This window comes from Aspergillus alliaceus (assembly GCF_009176365.1).
Source record: "Aspergillus alliaceus strain CBS 536.65 unplaced genomic scaffold BDW43scaffold_34, whole genome shotgun sequence".
NCBI lineage: Eukaryota > Fungi > Ascomycota > Eurotiomycetes > Eurotiales > Aspergillaceae > Aspergillus > Aspergillus alliaceus.
In genome coordinates this window covers 182,582-195,332 of record NW_022474717.1, presented here as the reverse complement: position 1 = coordinate 195,332, position 12,751 = coordinate 182,582, and the positions used below count along the sequence as shown (strand labels likewise).

Sequence of the window (12,751 nt, the reverse complement as noted above, 5' to 3'; positions counted from 1 at the left end):
ATATCGTTCGCAAGTAGTGCCATGCGAGGTCTATATAGCAAAGTCCACAGACAACATCACAAAACAGACACCAAAATCTACGAACCAACCAAACTACCAACACAATCACAATCGAAAAAAAATCTACCATTGCAGGCGAAAAGCGGAATAAAAAACAAGGAAAATAAGCACATGATCCAGGCCATGCATGCAGCATCAACAGCCCAGCCCGACCACATCATCCAGGCCAAGCACAACCATCTCGAATTTTGGTACAAAGAAACACAACTAGGCCGTTTGCCAGTCTCAATCGTTGTCTCTAATCCTGTCCTTCAATCACCTTTCCCTAGAAGAACAACCAATCACGACGTCGCAGCCAAGGTACCGGCCTCTTCGACCTTGCTCAATGTGCCCTGGTCCCGTCTCCGGCGCTTCTCGAGGATGGCCTCGCGGCGCTGTGCAAGGATCTTGAGCTGTCTGTCCTCGACGCCCTGGAGCCAGTATCCGAAGCTGCTGCCGACGCCGGCGAAGAGAGGGTATACCCAGAGGGATTCCTTGGCGAGGATGGGACGCATTTCGATTCCGAGCTGCCAGAGACGGACGGCGATGCCTGTATATACCATTAGTACGAGAACATGCATGATACTGCCTTGCCCGATTCAGGAACGATTCGGGACGGGGTATCATGGGCGTGAATATGCGGTGCGTACCGAAGCCGCCCCAGAAGAGGACTTTGTGGACCATGATGATGGAGGGTTGCGGAGTACGCGGAACGGGGAAAGGAGGATCGATTGGAACGGGGCACCGCTTAAGTCGAGAATCAAGAGGTCGGGAAGGGGGGTTGGGTTGATATGAGCTCCGAACCGGCGACTTGATGAGCTTGTATAGGCGGAGATGAGGTTGATTCTCATCTCCCACTCTCCGTCGAATCACGGGGCCGGAGATCCCAATCTTGTTACGGAATATCATTTATCCGATTAATGCCTGGGCCAACGACTCGCGATTCTAGGATGCGGCCCGCGCGACATGGATCTGCGCTTCTTTTTTGGCCCAGGAACGCCTGTAGACCCTGAAGCGGGGTTTAGTTCACTTTTCCTTTCTTTTTAAAATTGTATTTTTCTGGCCTCTCGTTATGGCTGGTCCAGAGGAGATGCCGGATATTCAGTCTGCTGGCGTGAAACGCCCGTCGGTGGACATTGAGACCTTGCAACGGAAGAAGTTCAAAACCGAAGAGTTACCGTTGTCCCCCGCGCAGCATAGGACTATTGAGGATCTCCTTCACTCATTTAAGAAAAAAGGCGGCTTTGATAATACTCGAAAGAAACTCTGGACTGAGTTTGAGGAAGGGGTATGCTTAGAGTTAATTCGTTCTACATTCTGATTCGCAATTGTACAATATCCGTTCATCGCTAATGCGCGCATATGCAGGAAGGAAAGACGCAATTTGTTGACCTATTAGTCGAACTAGCGGAGTCCGAAATTAACCGAGAACCGGAACTACTCTCTCGCGAACGCGGAAAAGCTGCGACGCTGATAGAAGGTGCTGTGGACCGTAGCGATGTCTATAAAACTGTGGAGGCATCGCTTGATGCGCTGGCGTCGAAACACCTTCCCGCTATTTTAGAATCCGTTCGAGAGATTCGTCGCCAGGAGATCGGAGATGAAGCGGCCGCTCGCGAGGAACAGGCTGGAAATAAGACGGACGAGGACTACGCCGCACATGTGAAAGCTAAACGAGACGAGCGCGAGTTGGAGTGGCAAGAGACTTTACGCAAACAGAAAGAAGCCGAAGAAGAGGAAGCGCGGCGAAAAGCAGAGGAGAAGCGTAAGCAACGTGAGCTCGATCGTCAGAAGGAAGAAGAAGAAAGGGCAAGGAGAAGGGAACGCGAGGAACAGCGTCGCGCAGAGCAGCGGGCACAAGATGAACAAAGGGAAAAGGAACGCCAGGAACGATACGAACGGCGACGGAGAGAAGAGCGTGACAAATATCGCGATTGGCGTGACCGCAGTCGCACGAGAGATTCCGAACGAGATCGGGATCGGGACCGCGACCGTGACCGTTATCGTCGTGACCGCTCACCAGGCTATCGCTCGGATCGCGCGCCATCTCCACGTGTTCGCGATTTACGGACTGATACCACTGCGACACCAAAGGAGCCTACGCCGGCGCCTCCGCCTCCGCCTGTCGATGAGAAGTCGCTGGAGGAAGCGGCTTTGCAGCTCCTCCTGAAGGAGGGCGAAGAACTTGCGGCCAAGGCTCGACAGAAGCCGGAGTTCGATTTTGAAGAAGCGGAAGCAATTGAAAATGGTCTTAAATTGCCACCGACTAAACCCAAAGGCGCTTCTGATTCAAAGTTTTCTAATACGCCAACCAAGTCGGGAAGCCCAACTGTAGATGCTGATCAAGGTCGCCGGCGTGGTTCGACAGTGGACGATCGACAGCGAACTCGGAGACGGGATGACAGTCGCAGTCGTTCAAGAAGACGGTATGCGTCTCGGTTTGATGAGGACCGCCGGGGCTCACAGGACTTCTCTGCTCGACCACGCGACCGCGCTTCCGATGATAGACTTGCTATTCGTGATTTCCGGGAGGACCGCTATGGCGACCAACGCTATCGGCCTAGTCGCCAGAGTAGAAGCAGATCTACTACCCGAGGGCATGACCGGGATCGAGATCGTAATCTAGACCGGAATCGTTCTAGAGCTCGATACCGGGATAGAAGTACAGAGCGTGACAAAGGTTGGGATCATGAAAGTCGCCGGGACCGCAGTCGCGATCGGGATAGGGACAGGGATAGAAGGGATAGGGAGCGAGACAGGGAGCGGGATCAAGACAGAGATCGTGATACTGAACGTGATCGTGATGACTATCGTCGACGGCGTTATTCTCGATCCCGATCCCGCGCGCGGTATCGTTCACGTTCACGCTCTCGCTCCCGTTTTAGGAATCGGGACCGTGAGCCTGATCGCGGTCGAGAGAAGGATAAAGAAAGGGAGCGTAAGCGTGAGAGGGATAAATCCGGCTCCCGGGTGTCTACCTCATCGCGAAGACGGTCTCGCTCACGCCGGAGAACCCCAAGCGTCCTTGATATCGACCGCTATGTCCCCCCAACTAGCAATCGAAGTCGTTCCCCTCGCCGGCGTGTCCGATCTCCAGACAGACCGGAGCGCGACGAGCGAGACCGACCACGCTTTATTGAAATTGATCGATATATACCTGGTGGAGACCGAGACCGAGAACGCGAGAAGGATACGGACAAGAGTCGTGAACCTGATGATCGGAGAGCGCGAAGGATAAGTCATAGTCGGAGTCGTTAGAACTGCAATGTGTTCATATAAACGAACTATGTACACTACTTTAAATTCCAAAACGAAACATATATAATAGTAATAAACACCGCAAAAACGAGTGCTAATAAATAATTAGTTAGATATCCCATGAACGACGCCAAAGCAGTTAAAGTTCCTTGAGGGTGAAATGTAGCGTTTAAGGAATTGATCGATCCCCGTCTTGATAAGTAGCGCTATACCACTAGCGCATAAGTGAAGATATCCAAATTGCTTAGACCAAGAAAAGAGCGAGTAAGAGTATCAACTATTTTAGTATAACACGGTATATCCATTAAAGGAACCCATCAATTCTCGGAAGCCACCCGCTGAACAGCTTCCTGATAACCCTCGTTCTCGTCGTGACGCTTGTAGAAATACGCATTGGATCCGGTACCAGTAGGTCGCAGCTCCGGCGACAATCGATCAAGAATAGTCTTTTCCAATGCTTTGATGGAACGTTCATTGGAACCTAGCTTATTCCACACCGAGATCAGGTGAGTGTTGAACCGGGCTGAAGTTGAAACTCCAAGGACATGGTCATGTTCTACATACAGATTAGATATTAATGTATCGGAATCACGGAAGTAGGGAAGGAGCGAACCTTGCTCAAGAATAGCTTGAAACTCATTTGCCATACAGAGGATAGCAATCTCATGGAAGAACTCCTGCGCCTTGCTCTTCGGAACCCGGAATTTCCAACATCCTCCCTTCAGGTTCTCCTGATCTTCCCACACAGGACGCACGCCCTTGCGGAAGATATGTACCGTATCTCTGAGGCGGACTTTCTCCCATGGATAGTTGTTGTAGACCCGGTAGAAGGTCGCAATGTCGGCGACATCTTCGTGAAGGACGTATAGTCTGTTATCGTAATCGCTGGAGTCGGAGTGCTTGTCATACCAAACAGTCCAATGATACTGGAAAGGGAGAGGACGAAGCTTTCCGAAGATGTTCTGATGCAGTGACTTTCTTGTTGGGGCACTGAACTGTTCTGATTGTTGCTTGACGAGGTTGCCGTCTTTTGTGTTGTTGTCCTCGGACATGGGGCTTTTATCATTGACATGGACTCTTGGGAGGACCATATTGAGACGTTGAATGAAGGCAGAATCGTATGACTTTGAGAGGGTGCTAGACTTCCTTAAAATGAGGAGACAAGGCAGATGCGATGGCTCATGTCAGATCTCCGAGCATCAGGTAGTCAAAGGATGCCTCTCTTCCCGTGGTGTACAGCCCTTATGTTGGAAGGATTAGTGAGTTAGATCTTCTAAACGTTTATTCATGAAGTGAGTCATGATATACATGCGATATATGGGGATAAATAGGTAGGATGTGTAGTAGGGCTAGAAGTGGACAGATACGGGATATAGTTCACCACGGAAACGATTGAGGGTTATCATCAAGGTTGAGTAAGATAGATGTGTAGACTTACCTGGGAGGATAGATTCTTGTGAAAATGACTGGTACTTTAGGGATTAGGAGATAAGTTTCCCAAGTCATCTGCAGAGGCCAAGGCTAAGGGTCAATAATATAAATCGCCAGGCACGGACCGGGCAACGCAAGTGAACCCATTGAACGAGGGTTTGAAACGGGATAATTAAGAGTTAAAGTATCAAGGAGGGGAGAATTATAGTGAGATCTTTAATGCAATGCGAGAATTAAGATCACATCACTAAATGCCATTGGCTGTTCCGTATAAATACAAAAATATCCCTGTCATGCTTCTTCAATACTTAAGTTATATGAGGGACGACGATGTTTGGCTCACTCGTCTTTCCAGATCATCCTTAATCAACTAATCTCCATTTTCAAACAACCCCCTAAAACCCACTCTTCGCACCAACATTATTTCCCCCCCCCTTCTTCTAGGAAACTCTAGTCGATTCCTGCGAGTCGCCCCCCACATCCTGCGCGAAACGCCGTGAAGTGTGAAAGAGGGGACAATTATTGGTAGGGCGCAAGAATGGCCGATAGTGATCGGAAGCGCCCGCAGTCCGACGATCTCCAACCGTCACCTGCATCCGATGCGCTTTCGCCCTCGAAACGGACTAGGGGGTCTTCCAATCAAAATGACAACTTGAGCGACGAAGTAGACGACGGGCGCATATTCTTGGTGGCCCTGCGCAACAAGGCCAAGAACGTCCAGACCTCTGCCAACAAAAATGATAGCGATAGTGATGATGACGATTACACCTCATCCTCTGGGAGTGACAGTGACGAAGACGACACCGAGGATGACGATGAGGAAGAGGAGCAAAAGTGTGATGTAAATAGTGACCATGGCTCCGATCACTCTTTACCACGCATACCTGCTAGACAAAAACCTCAAATATATCGTATCGAGAAGAAACCCGACATTCTCTCCCGGTTGTCTGCCTTCCTACCCCAAATGAAAAGCTCCAATGATGAACTACAACGAGAGATAGATGCCGGAAGAGCGAAGGACCTAATGTTGGACGCTGTGGATGACCAAACGGATGGTCAGTACATTGAGATGGTAGGCAGATCCTTCGCAACTGTTCGCTCCCAGTTGCTTAGTGCTAACAGACCATCTTTCTACAGAATTTGGGACTAGGCGTTCTAGAAGAGAAACGCCCCGACGACGCCGTAGCTCCTGGCGAAAAGAACGACGGTTCGGAAGCAAGCCCTGCATGCAGCCACGCAGGATCACACCCTACTGCACAAACCGACTCGAACGTATTGGGAACCCTGATGGGGAACAATGATTCTACAACATCAAAGAAACCAACCATTGTGGAAATGAACGAATGAAAATCAGTATACGTGGGGTTGGATTGCATGGACTGGCGCTTACGGATGTGATATCACACGTTGGATGAGCTTCTGGTGTGTACTCAACTTATTGTAGGATATTCCTTGCCTTTTGATGGATCTAAAAGTTTGAAAATTTTTTTGCCCCATTGTCATCGCTACATAGAACCTGAATCTTCTACAGATGTCCCGAAAGATAATCCTAGCAGTATAGAGGACATCAATTGCACTTCCATATTTGTTTTCCTATAGCGTACAGGGAATTGAGTACAAAATCTAAATGCAGCAGTATCAATATAGTCGAGGAGACAAAATTTCTAGCTATATTTGCATGAGAAAAAGACAGATGTATACATGTCATCTGATTGTAATTAATACCAATACATCACCATATCGTATCCATCATATCTAGGAGACTTCCTTGATGCGGCAAGACCATCCTGATTCCTGGCTCAGAAGAGGCAAGCTGTGATAGAACATTAGAACAAGTATAAACAAAAATTTAGAGTGGGTTCCTTACCTTGCACCCAGACACCAGCCGAGTTCGTTATTCTTAATTTTCTTCGCAATCTTGACTTCGCGGGACAATGGCATTTCGTAGCCAGTGTGCAGCAAAGTAAGCATGAAGTTCAAGTCCAAGCACCACTCGGGACGACCACGTAACTCGGTCAAGACGTCTCCCATGCCTTCGAAGATGTTCCATGATGATTCGCCGGCGCAAACAGTGGACGTAAGCTGGTGCAGTTCCTCCAAAGTGAAAGAGTCAGGCATGCCTAGGGGCTTGGTGCGATCAAAGAAGTAGGAGAAGATATAGACATCTTCCCGAGAGAATGTCTTCGCGAGCGAGGGCTGGTGAACGCCATTGAAGGAACAAGGAGCAAGTTTGCATTCTGCATCCTTCTTGAGAATCTTCTCCGCGAAGCCACGGCACAAAGCAGGCGAAGACGACCCATCCTGCGGGCCAACCATCTTGACAGTCACCTTGGGACTAAGTGGGTGCCCAGTGTCATATTTCAACTCCACCTCGCGCTCCATACCAGGTCCGATACAGGGATTAGAAATGGGCTGGTTCAACCAAGCCTTGTCGTTGCCATTAGCAGCCAATTTACCCTCGACAACAGCCTTATGGATGGCATCACGAGCCGCCATCAAACCGTATCCGAGGTGGGAGTGCTGGTACAGATCAAAGCCACGTCCACCAAATTGAAGCTCATACTTATGATCGCCATCGGCTAATCGCTCCGGCATGCCGCCTGACTTACTCTTCTCGAAGGTGGGCTGGAAAACAATCTGAGTAGAACCTCCACCGAGATCGAAGATCGCAGCAGTGGGTGTTTCATCTGGGCCGCCGATCTTTCCGAGAAGATAGTTCGTTGTGATCCAGGCGTAAACGCCCTCATCAGATCCATCCATAATCTCAACGCCTCCCTTTTCACGAGAGACGACAGGGAACGGATAGACGGTTTCCAAACGATTCCTGACGGCTTCCAGGATGTTCTGGCTCATTTCTGGCCCAAGCATTCGCAAACCGGCTGTAGCCTTCACAGCGACTGGTGAACAAGACTTGTACTCATCAGGAACAGTCCGCATTGCGACTTGCATGAGGGGGTCAAGACTTTTGGCCGCTCCCTCGGCATCTTCCTTATAGGAGCTCAATCCAGAACCACCCTTTCGCTTCTCGGTTTGTTCGAACTCCTCGTGCTCAAGTTCCGGAGTAGGGCCACAGTTGTTAAACCGGTAGACGTGAATCCGAGAACCCTGACTTCCAGCATCAATCATGAGAGCGTACTGAATCAATGGTTTGGATGGGTCATGTGGCTTAGTGCATTTATCTGTTAAAGAAGTGGCGCCGGCGGGGGATTTTTCTGCAGGGCGTATTAGTGGGCATACTTAAATGAGAAACAATGTGTGTAACATACCACGGCCGAGCCCTGTCACTGCCGGTTTCGACGGTGAGAGCCAAAGGATCATCAAAAGCAAGGCGCCGACAATGGCGCCTGTCTTCAAGTACCGGGATCTTTGGCTTTGTGCCATCATGTCGGCTGACGGACTTTGACAAGTGTCCGGTGAGTTGCTTGGTGTGTTCGCTGGTTGGGACGCCCGCGAATTGGAACGCCTACTGACTCTCGAACTTGACTGTGGAACGGATGGTATACGGTGAATATGTCGACCTTCAAATCCAGTCGACATACAAAAGATGAGGCTGAGGATGAGCGAGTGGCGTTTCGTTCCGGGGAAACGCTATTACGGTTTCGACCGAGTTGGAAAAGAACGATAGGCTAACGGTCGAAATGAAGAGAAATCATAGATCCTCCAGGAGCCTCCGGACCAGCCCAAAAAAAAGGATTGTGGACGGTAAAACAGAACCAACGAAAAGAGAGTTGATAGATGTCAGGAGAAGGGAAAAGGGAGCAAGACCAAAACGAGATTGGTTTACTGGTTGCAGGCCGGGGGTCTCGATCCCGCCCCCGGCTGAGTGAAATGTGGCGCATATGTGGCTGAATCGCCGCCGAATGCGTCCATCGAACTACTAGTAGTACACGACTTTTGATACATTTCAGGCTGTACTAATCTGTTCTGGCCGACAGCTTCTCCAACCTTCGCTCAAGTGGTTAAGCACATGTGACACTATCATCAATCGCCTTGAACGTATTATTTTTCTTTTTCCACTCCTAACTCCCAAATCCCGGATTGTGAAGCTTCCCACCTGGCTCCCCACACCAAACTGCGTTGTACCGAGTATGAAGCATTTACGCAGTTTCATTTCGACAACACAAGCGTTGCGTCGCATATTCCCCTCCCCTCTCGAAAACACTAGACCCCAATTCCTTCGTCCCATTTCCCTTCCGATCGTCGCGCAAACCCGCCTTCTCTCGGGCCGGCGCCTGTCTCAACCAGATGCCCAGCCCCAGGCAAGGGCAAGGCAGGTGAAAGACGAGGAAATTAGAGCAGAATTTATTCAACTCGTGAACGAGGATGGTAAACTGGATCCACCAGTACGGCTTCGCGATGCCTTACTGACAATCGACCGCCCCGATCACTTTATTCTTCAAGTCTCCCCGGGCTTTCGTGGCCAGGCACCTGTTTGCAAGGTTGTGAATCGGCTAGAGATGCGGGAGCAAGAACGGGCAAGAGCAAAGGCAGCTCATGTTAGCAAGAACTCTTTGAAACAGATCGAGCTGAATTGGGCTATCGACCCTCATGATCTCTCCCACCGCCTGAAGCAATTGACGGGCTTCCTGGACAAGGGCCGGAAAGTAGAGGTTATCTTGACAAAAAAGAGAGGCAAGAGGGCACCTACTGTAGAAGAAGTCAAACATTTGATGGATAGTGTGCTGCAGACTACCAAGGACGCCAATGCTATGCAAGTGAAGCCGATGGAAGGTGAACCAGGCAAACACGTTATACTTGTTGTGAAGAAAAAGGATTCTGCTTAATGTGAGCTTTTTGAGAAGTTTGATTCATGTATATTATGAACATCACACCTATCAGAGTGCTCTGTAAATATAATGAAAAGTCTCTACGGAGCAATGCCTGGCACAAGAAGGTCGGATTACATTAACCTCAATTGCTAATGTGAATGCATTGTAATGGATACTGGTTGTGGAACAGAGCTTGAAATAGCCGCTCAACTCTACAAGGTGCATAGATATCCCGTTCAACAAAGCAATACATTCGTCCTGTCAGGTACATACTAGTACTGGGTCTAAGGTCCCGTGGATGGGACTTGACATGGATGGGGAAAGACCTCCGCAATCCGGCGACAGTGATTGGCCGGGAGATGACTAAGCGTCTCCCTAAATTTTTCGGGGGACTTTGGAGATCTCCTCGACCCTCGGACTAGCTCTGCTCTTCCTTTCCATCGCGTTTTCCCTGGTTTTCTTTTCGCTTGTTATTCTACTGCAGGGCAGTCAACATGTCTAGCATCTCCAGAACCGCTAATCTTCTCCTGCGCTCTAGCAGGGCCTCCCTGCTGCGCCCTCGTGCTGTCAACCCTGTTCAGCATGTTTTGGGTAAAGACAGACTGGCTGCCCGTGGTATGGCAACCGCCTTCGAGCGCTCTAAGCCTCACGTCAACATCGGTATGGATTGGCCTACTTCGATATTCTCTGTTGTCCTAAGGGGACTTGCTAAAGGGAAATATAGGTACCATTGGTCACGTCGATCACGGCAAGGTAAGCCCGAGACTGGATCTATTTGTCTTTTTTCCCGAAGTAGCCCGGACACTAACGCGTTGCTGTTTAGACCACTTTGACGGCTGCTATCACCAAGCACCAAGCTTCCAAGGGTCTCGCCCAGTTTCTCGAGTATGGCGCCATCGACAAGGCCCCCGAGGAGCGCAAGCGCGGTATCACCATCTCGACTGCTCACATTGAGTTCTCCACCAACGACAGGCACTATGCCCACGTCGACTGCCCCGGTCACGCTGATTACATCAAGAACATGATCACTGGTGCTGCCAACATGGACGGTGCTATTGTTGTCGTTGCTGCCTCGGATGGTCAAATGTACGGTTATACTCATTGTCGCTGAATGATCTGGTGGAATCTCGCGCTTACAGAATACTATAGGCCCCAGACCCGTGAGCACTTGCTGCTTGCCCGTCAAGTTGGTGTCCAGAAGATCGTCGTTTTCGTTAACAAGATCGATGCTGTCGATGACCCTGAGATGTTGGAGCTTGTCGAGCTGGAGATGCGTGAGCTCCTCAGCAGCTACGGCTTCGAGGGTGAAGAGACCCCCATCATCTTCGGCTCTGCTCTGTGTGCTCTGGAGGGCCGTCGCCCCGACATTGGTACCGAGCGTATTGACCAGCTTATGGAGGCTGTTGACACCTGGATCCCTACCCCTCAGCGTGATCTTGACAAGCCCTTCCTTATGTCCGTTGAGGAAGTCTTCTCTATTGCCGGTCGCGGTACTGTCGCCTCCGGCCGTGTTGAGCGTGGTGTCTTGAAGAAGGACAGTGAAGTTGAACTCGTTGGAGGCAGCTTCGATGCTATCAAGACCAAGGTCACTGACATTGAGACCTTCAAGAAGTCTTGCGACGAATCTCGCGCTGGTGACAACTCCGGTCTGCTTCTCCGTGGTATCCGCCGTGAGGACGTTAGGCGTGGTATGGTCATTGCCGCCCCTGCCAGCACCAAGGCACATGATAAGTTCTTGGTGTCCATGTACGTTCTGACTGAGGCCGAGGGTGGCCGTCGTACTGGCTTCGGCAGCAACTACCGCCCCCAGGTGTTCGTCCGCACTGCTGGTAAGTCTCTTTTGCTCCCTTGAAATGATTAACCTGATATCTAACTGCTGCTTCCAGATGAGGCTGCTGACCTCAGCTTCCCCGATGGCGATGAATCCCGCCGTGTCATGCCCGGTGACAATGTCGAGATGGTTCTCAAGACCCACCGCCCCATCGCTGCTGAGGCTGGCCAGCGCTTCAACATCCGTGAGGGTGGCCGCACAGTTGCCACTGGTCTCGTGACCCGTGTCATGGACAAATAGATGCCAGATCGTTACGGTGATCGATGACTTGGCGGTCTTTTTACTATGAAAAAAAAATTATGTTTGGATTTCTTTTTCTTGCAGCGCGGGAAACAGCGAAGGGATCCGGGAAACATTGATACCGGAGTTCGTGAGTCATGCCATGTACCTGTATTGTATTCAACCATGTAGACATTTTTATTATCCTCTTTTGTTATTCTCCCCTCACTTATTTCTAAATATGTCATTGAATATGAATCGGATGATTACCATAATGCGCAAAATTCAATATATTCGTGTACCAACCTGAAAGGGTAAACAACAGAACAGAGACAGTTGTCATTTCTGACCATGGAGTTGAGATCTATTATTAACTCCGTCTATCCTGCGACTATATGTGCCTACTTTGATGACGAAGTTCACTTAGGGTCCTTTGCAGTGCTCTACAGGTCCAACACGGTTGTCTACTAACTCTTGGACATGGGAAGATAGCTGTACCGTATCCTATTACCTAGGTCGTAGGCAGTTCAGTGAGACATACAGAATGACGGAGAATTAACCAATTGAGACACTGCCACCAATCCACTACTCTGACGAGTCATGCAAACAGACGTAATGAATGCCATCTGTTATAACTCCTGAGGTTGGAAGCTATTCATACATTCCAGGGTTTGTTGGTGCACTAATGGCGCAATATGTGGCCGATTTCAATAGCGGTCAGAATAGTGAAAGAACTCGGAAAAGTGTTCGATATCAGGATATAGTGTAGTAACATTTTTTGGTGAAGTGATTGACATTTCGTATCGTACGGAAAGGTGTTCACACTTTTTTTCTCATTATTTATGGTAGTAAAATAGGGGCTGTCCGCTGTTTTGTCTATGTAGAAGGACTCACTGTCGTACGTTCCACATGATACATGGATCGAGTGACTGGGGTCACTAAACCCGAAATAGCAACGCCTAGACACACGGTGGATTCGGTGGTGTGGCCTGGACGCTCAGGCGTCGAGGGTGCTCCGGACAACCAACCGACTAGCCTCCCTACCACAAGATCCCAGCCGACCCTCGGACCTAATCTCACAGGACCGGATCGAGTCTTGTGATTTTCCTTACTTCTGAGTGATCTGCCTTTATTTCATACTACATGTACTTAGTTGACGCTTTTCACCCGTCTTATACGGTAATTCGTCTCAACATTCGCCACA

General features: G+C 49.7%; 6 protein-coding genes across 6 annotated transcripts; 3 read left to right on the top strand and 3 right to left on the bottom strand.

The window, feature by feature from the left end:
• Positions 1-341: 341 nt before the first annotated feature.
• Positions 342-723, bottom strand: BDW43DRAFT_312996 (putative NADH-ubiquinone oxidoreductase 14 kDa subunit; the record flags this gene model as incomplete). Its single annotated transcript, XM_032047484.1, has 2 exons — positions 342-589; positions 690-723. 2 exons carry the CDS (start codon positions 721-723, stop codon positions 342-344), a joined length of 282 nt encoding a protein of 93 aa, XP_031898311.1.
• A 2,570-nt stretch (positions 724-3,293) lies between these two features.
• On the bottom strand, positions 3,294-4,959 carry BDW43DRAFT_282357 (eukaryotic translation initiation factor 4E). The gene is made up of 3 exons (XM_032042622.1): positions 4,736-4,959; positions 3,911-4,538; positions 3,294-3,853 (listed from the first exon to the last, which is right to left on the bottom strand). The coding sequence occupies exons 2-3, from the start codon at positions 4,386-4,388 to the stop codon at positions 3,615-3,617; spliced, it is 717 nt and encodes a 238-aa protein (XP_031898310.1). The 5' UTR covers positions 4,389-4,538; positions 4,736-4,959; the 3' UTR covers positions 3,294-3,614.
• On the top strand, positions 4,941-6,294 carry BDW43DRAFT_282355 (NOPCHAP1/New4 family protein). The gene is made up of 2 exons (XM_032042621.1): positions 4,941-5,800; positions 5,866-6,294. The coding sequence occupies exons 1-2, from the start codon at positions 5,267-5,269 to the stop codon at positions 6,073-6,075; spliced, it is 744 nt and encodes a 247-aa protein (XP_031898309.1). The 5' UTR covers positions 4,941-5,266; the 3' UTR covers positions 6,076-6,294.
• On the bottom strand, positions 6,276-8,468 carry BDW43DRAFT_282354 (guanosine diphosphatase). Its single transcript, XM_032042620.1, has 3 exons — positions 7,995-8,468; positions 6,596-7,940; positions 6,276-6,541 (listed from the first exon to the last, which is right to left on the bottom strand). The coding sequence occupies exons 1-3, from the start codon at positions 8,263-8,265 to the stop codon at positions 6,484-6,486; spliced, it is 1,674 nt and encodes a 557-aa protein (XP_031898308.1). The 5' UTR covers positions 8,266-8,468; the 3' UTR covers positions 6,276-6,483.
• A 177-nt stretch (positions 8,469-8,645) lies between these two features.
• Positions 8,646-9,746, top strand: BDW43DRAFT_282353 (putative translation initiation factor IF3). Its single transcript, XM_032042619.1, has one exon. It carries the CDS (start codon positions 8,817-8,819, stop codon positions 9,510-9,512), a length of 696 nt encoding a protein of 231 aa, XP_031898307.1. The 5' UTR covers positions 8,646-8,816; the 3' UTR covers positions 9,513-9,746.
• Position 9,747: 1 nt separating this feature from the next.
• On the top strand, positions 9,748-11,867 carry BDW43DRAFT_282351 (translation elongation factor Tu). Its single transcript, XM_032042618.1, has 5 exons — positions 9,748-10,157; positions 10,222-10,250; positions 10,321-10,583; positions 10,647-11,326; positions 11,384-11,867. The coding sequence occupies exons 1-5, from the start codon at positions 9,992-9,994 to the stop codon at positions 11,566-11,568; spliced, it is 1,323 nt and encodes a 440-aa protein (XP_031898306.1). The 5' UTR covers positions 9,748-9,991; the 3' UTR covers positions 11,569-11,867.
• Positions 11,868-12,751: the final 884 nt, after the last annotated feature.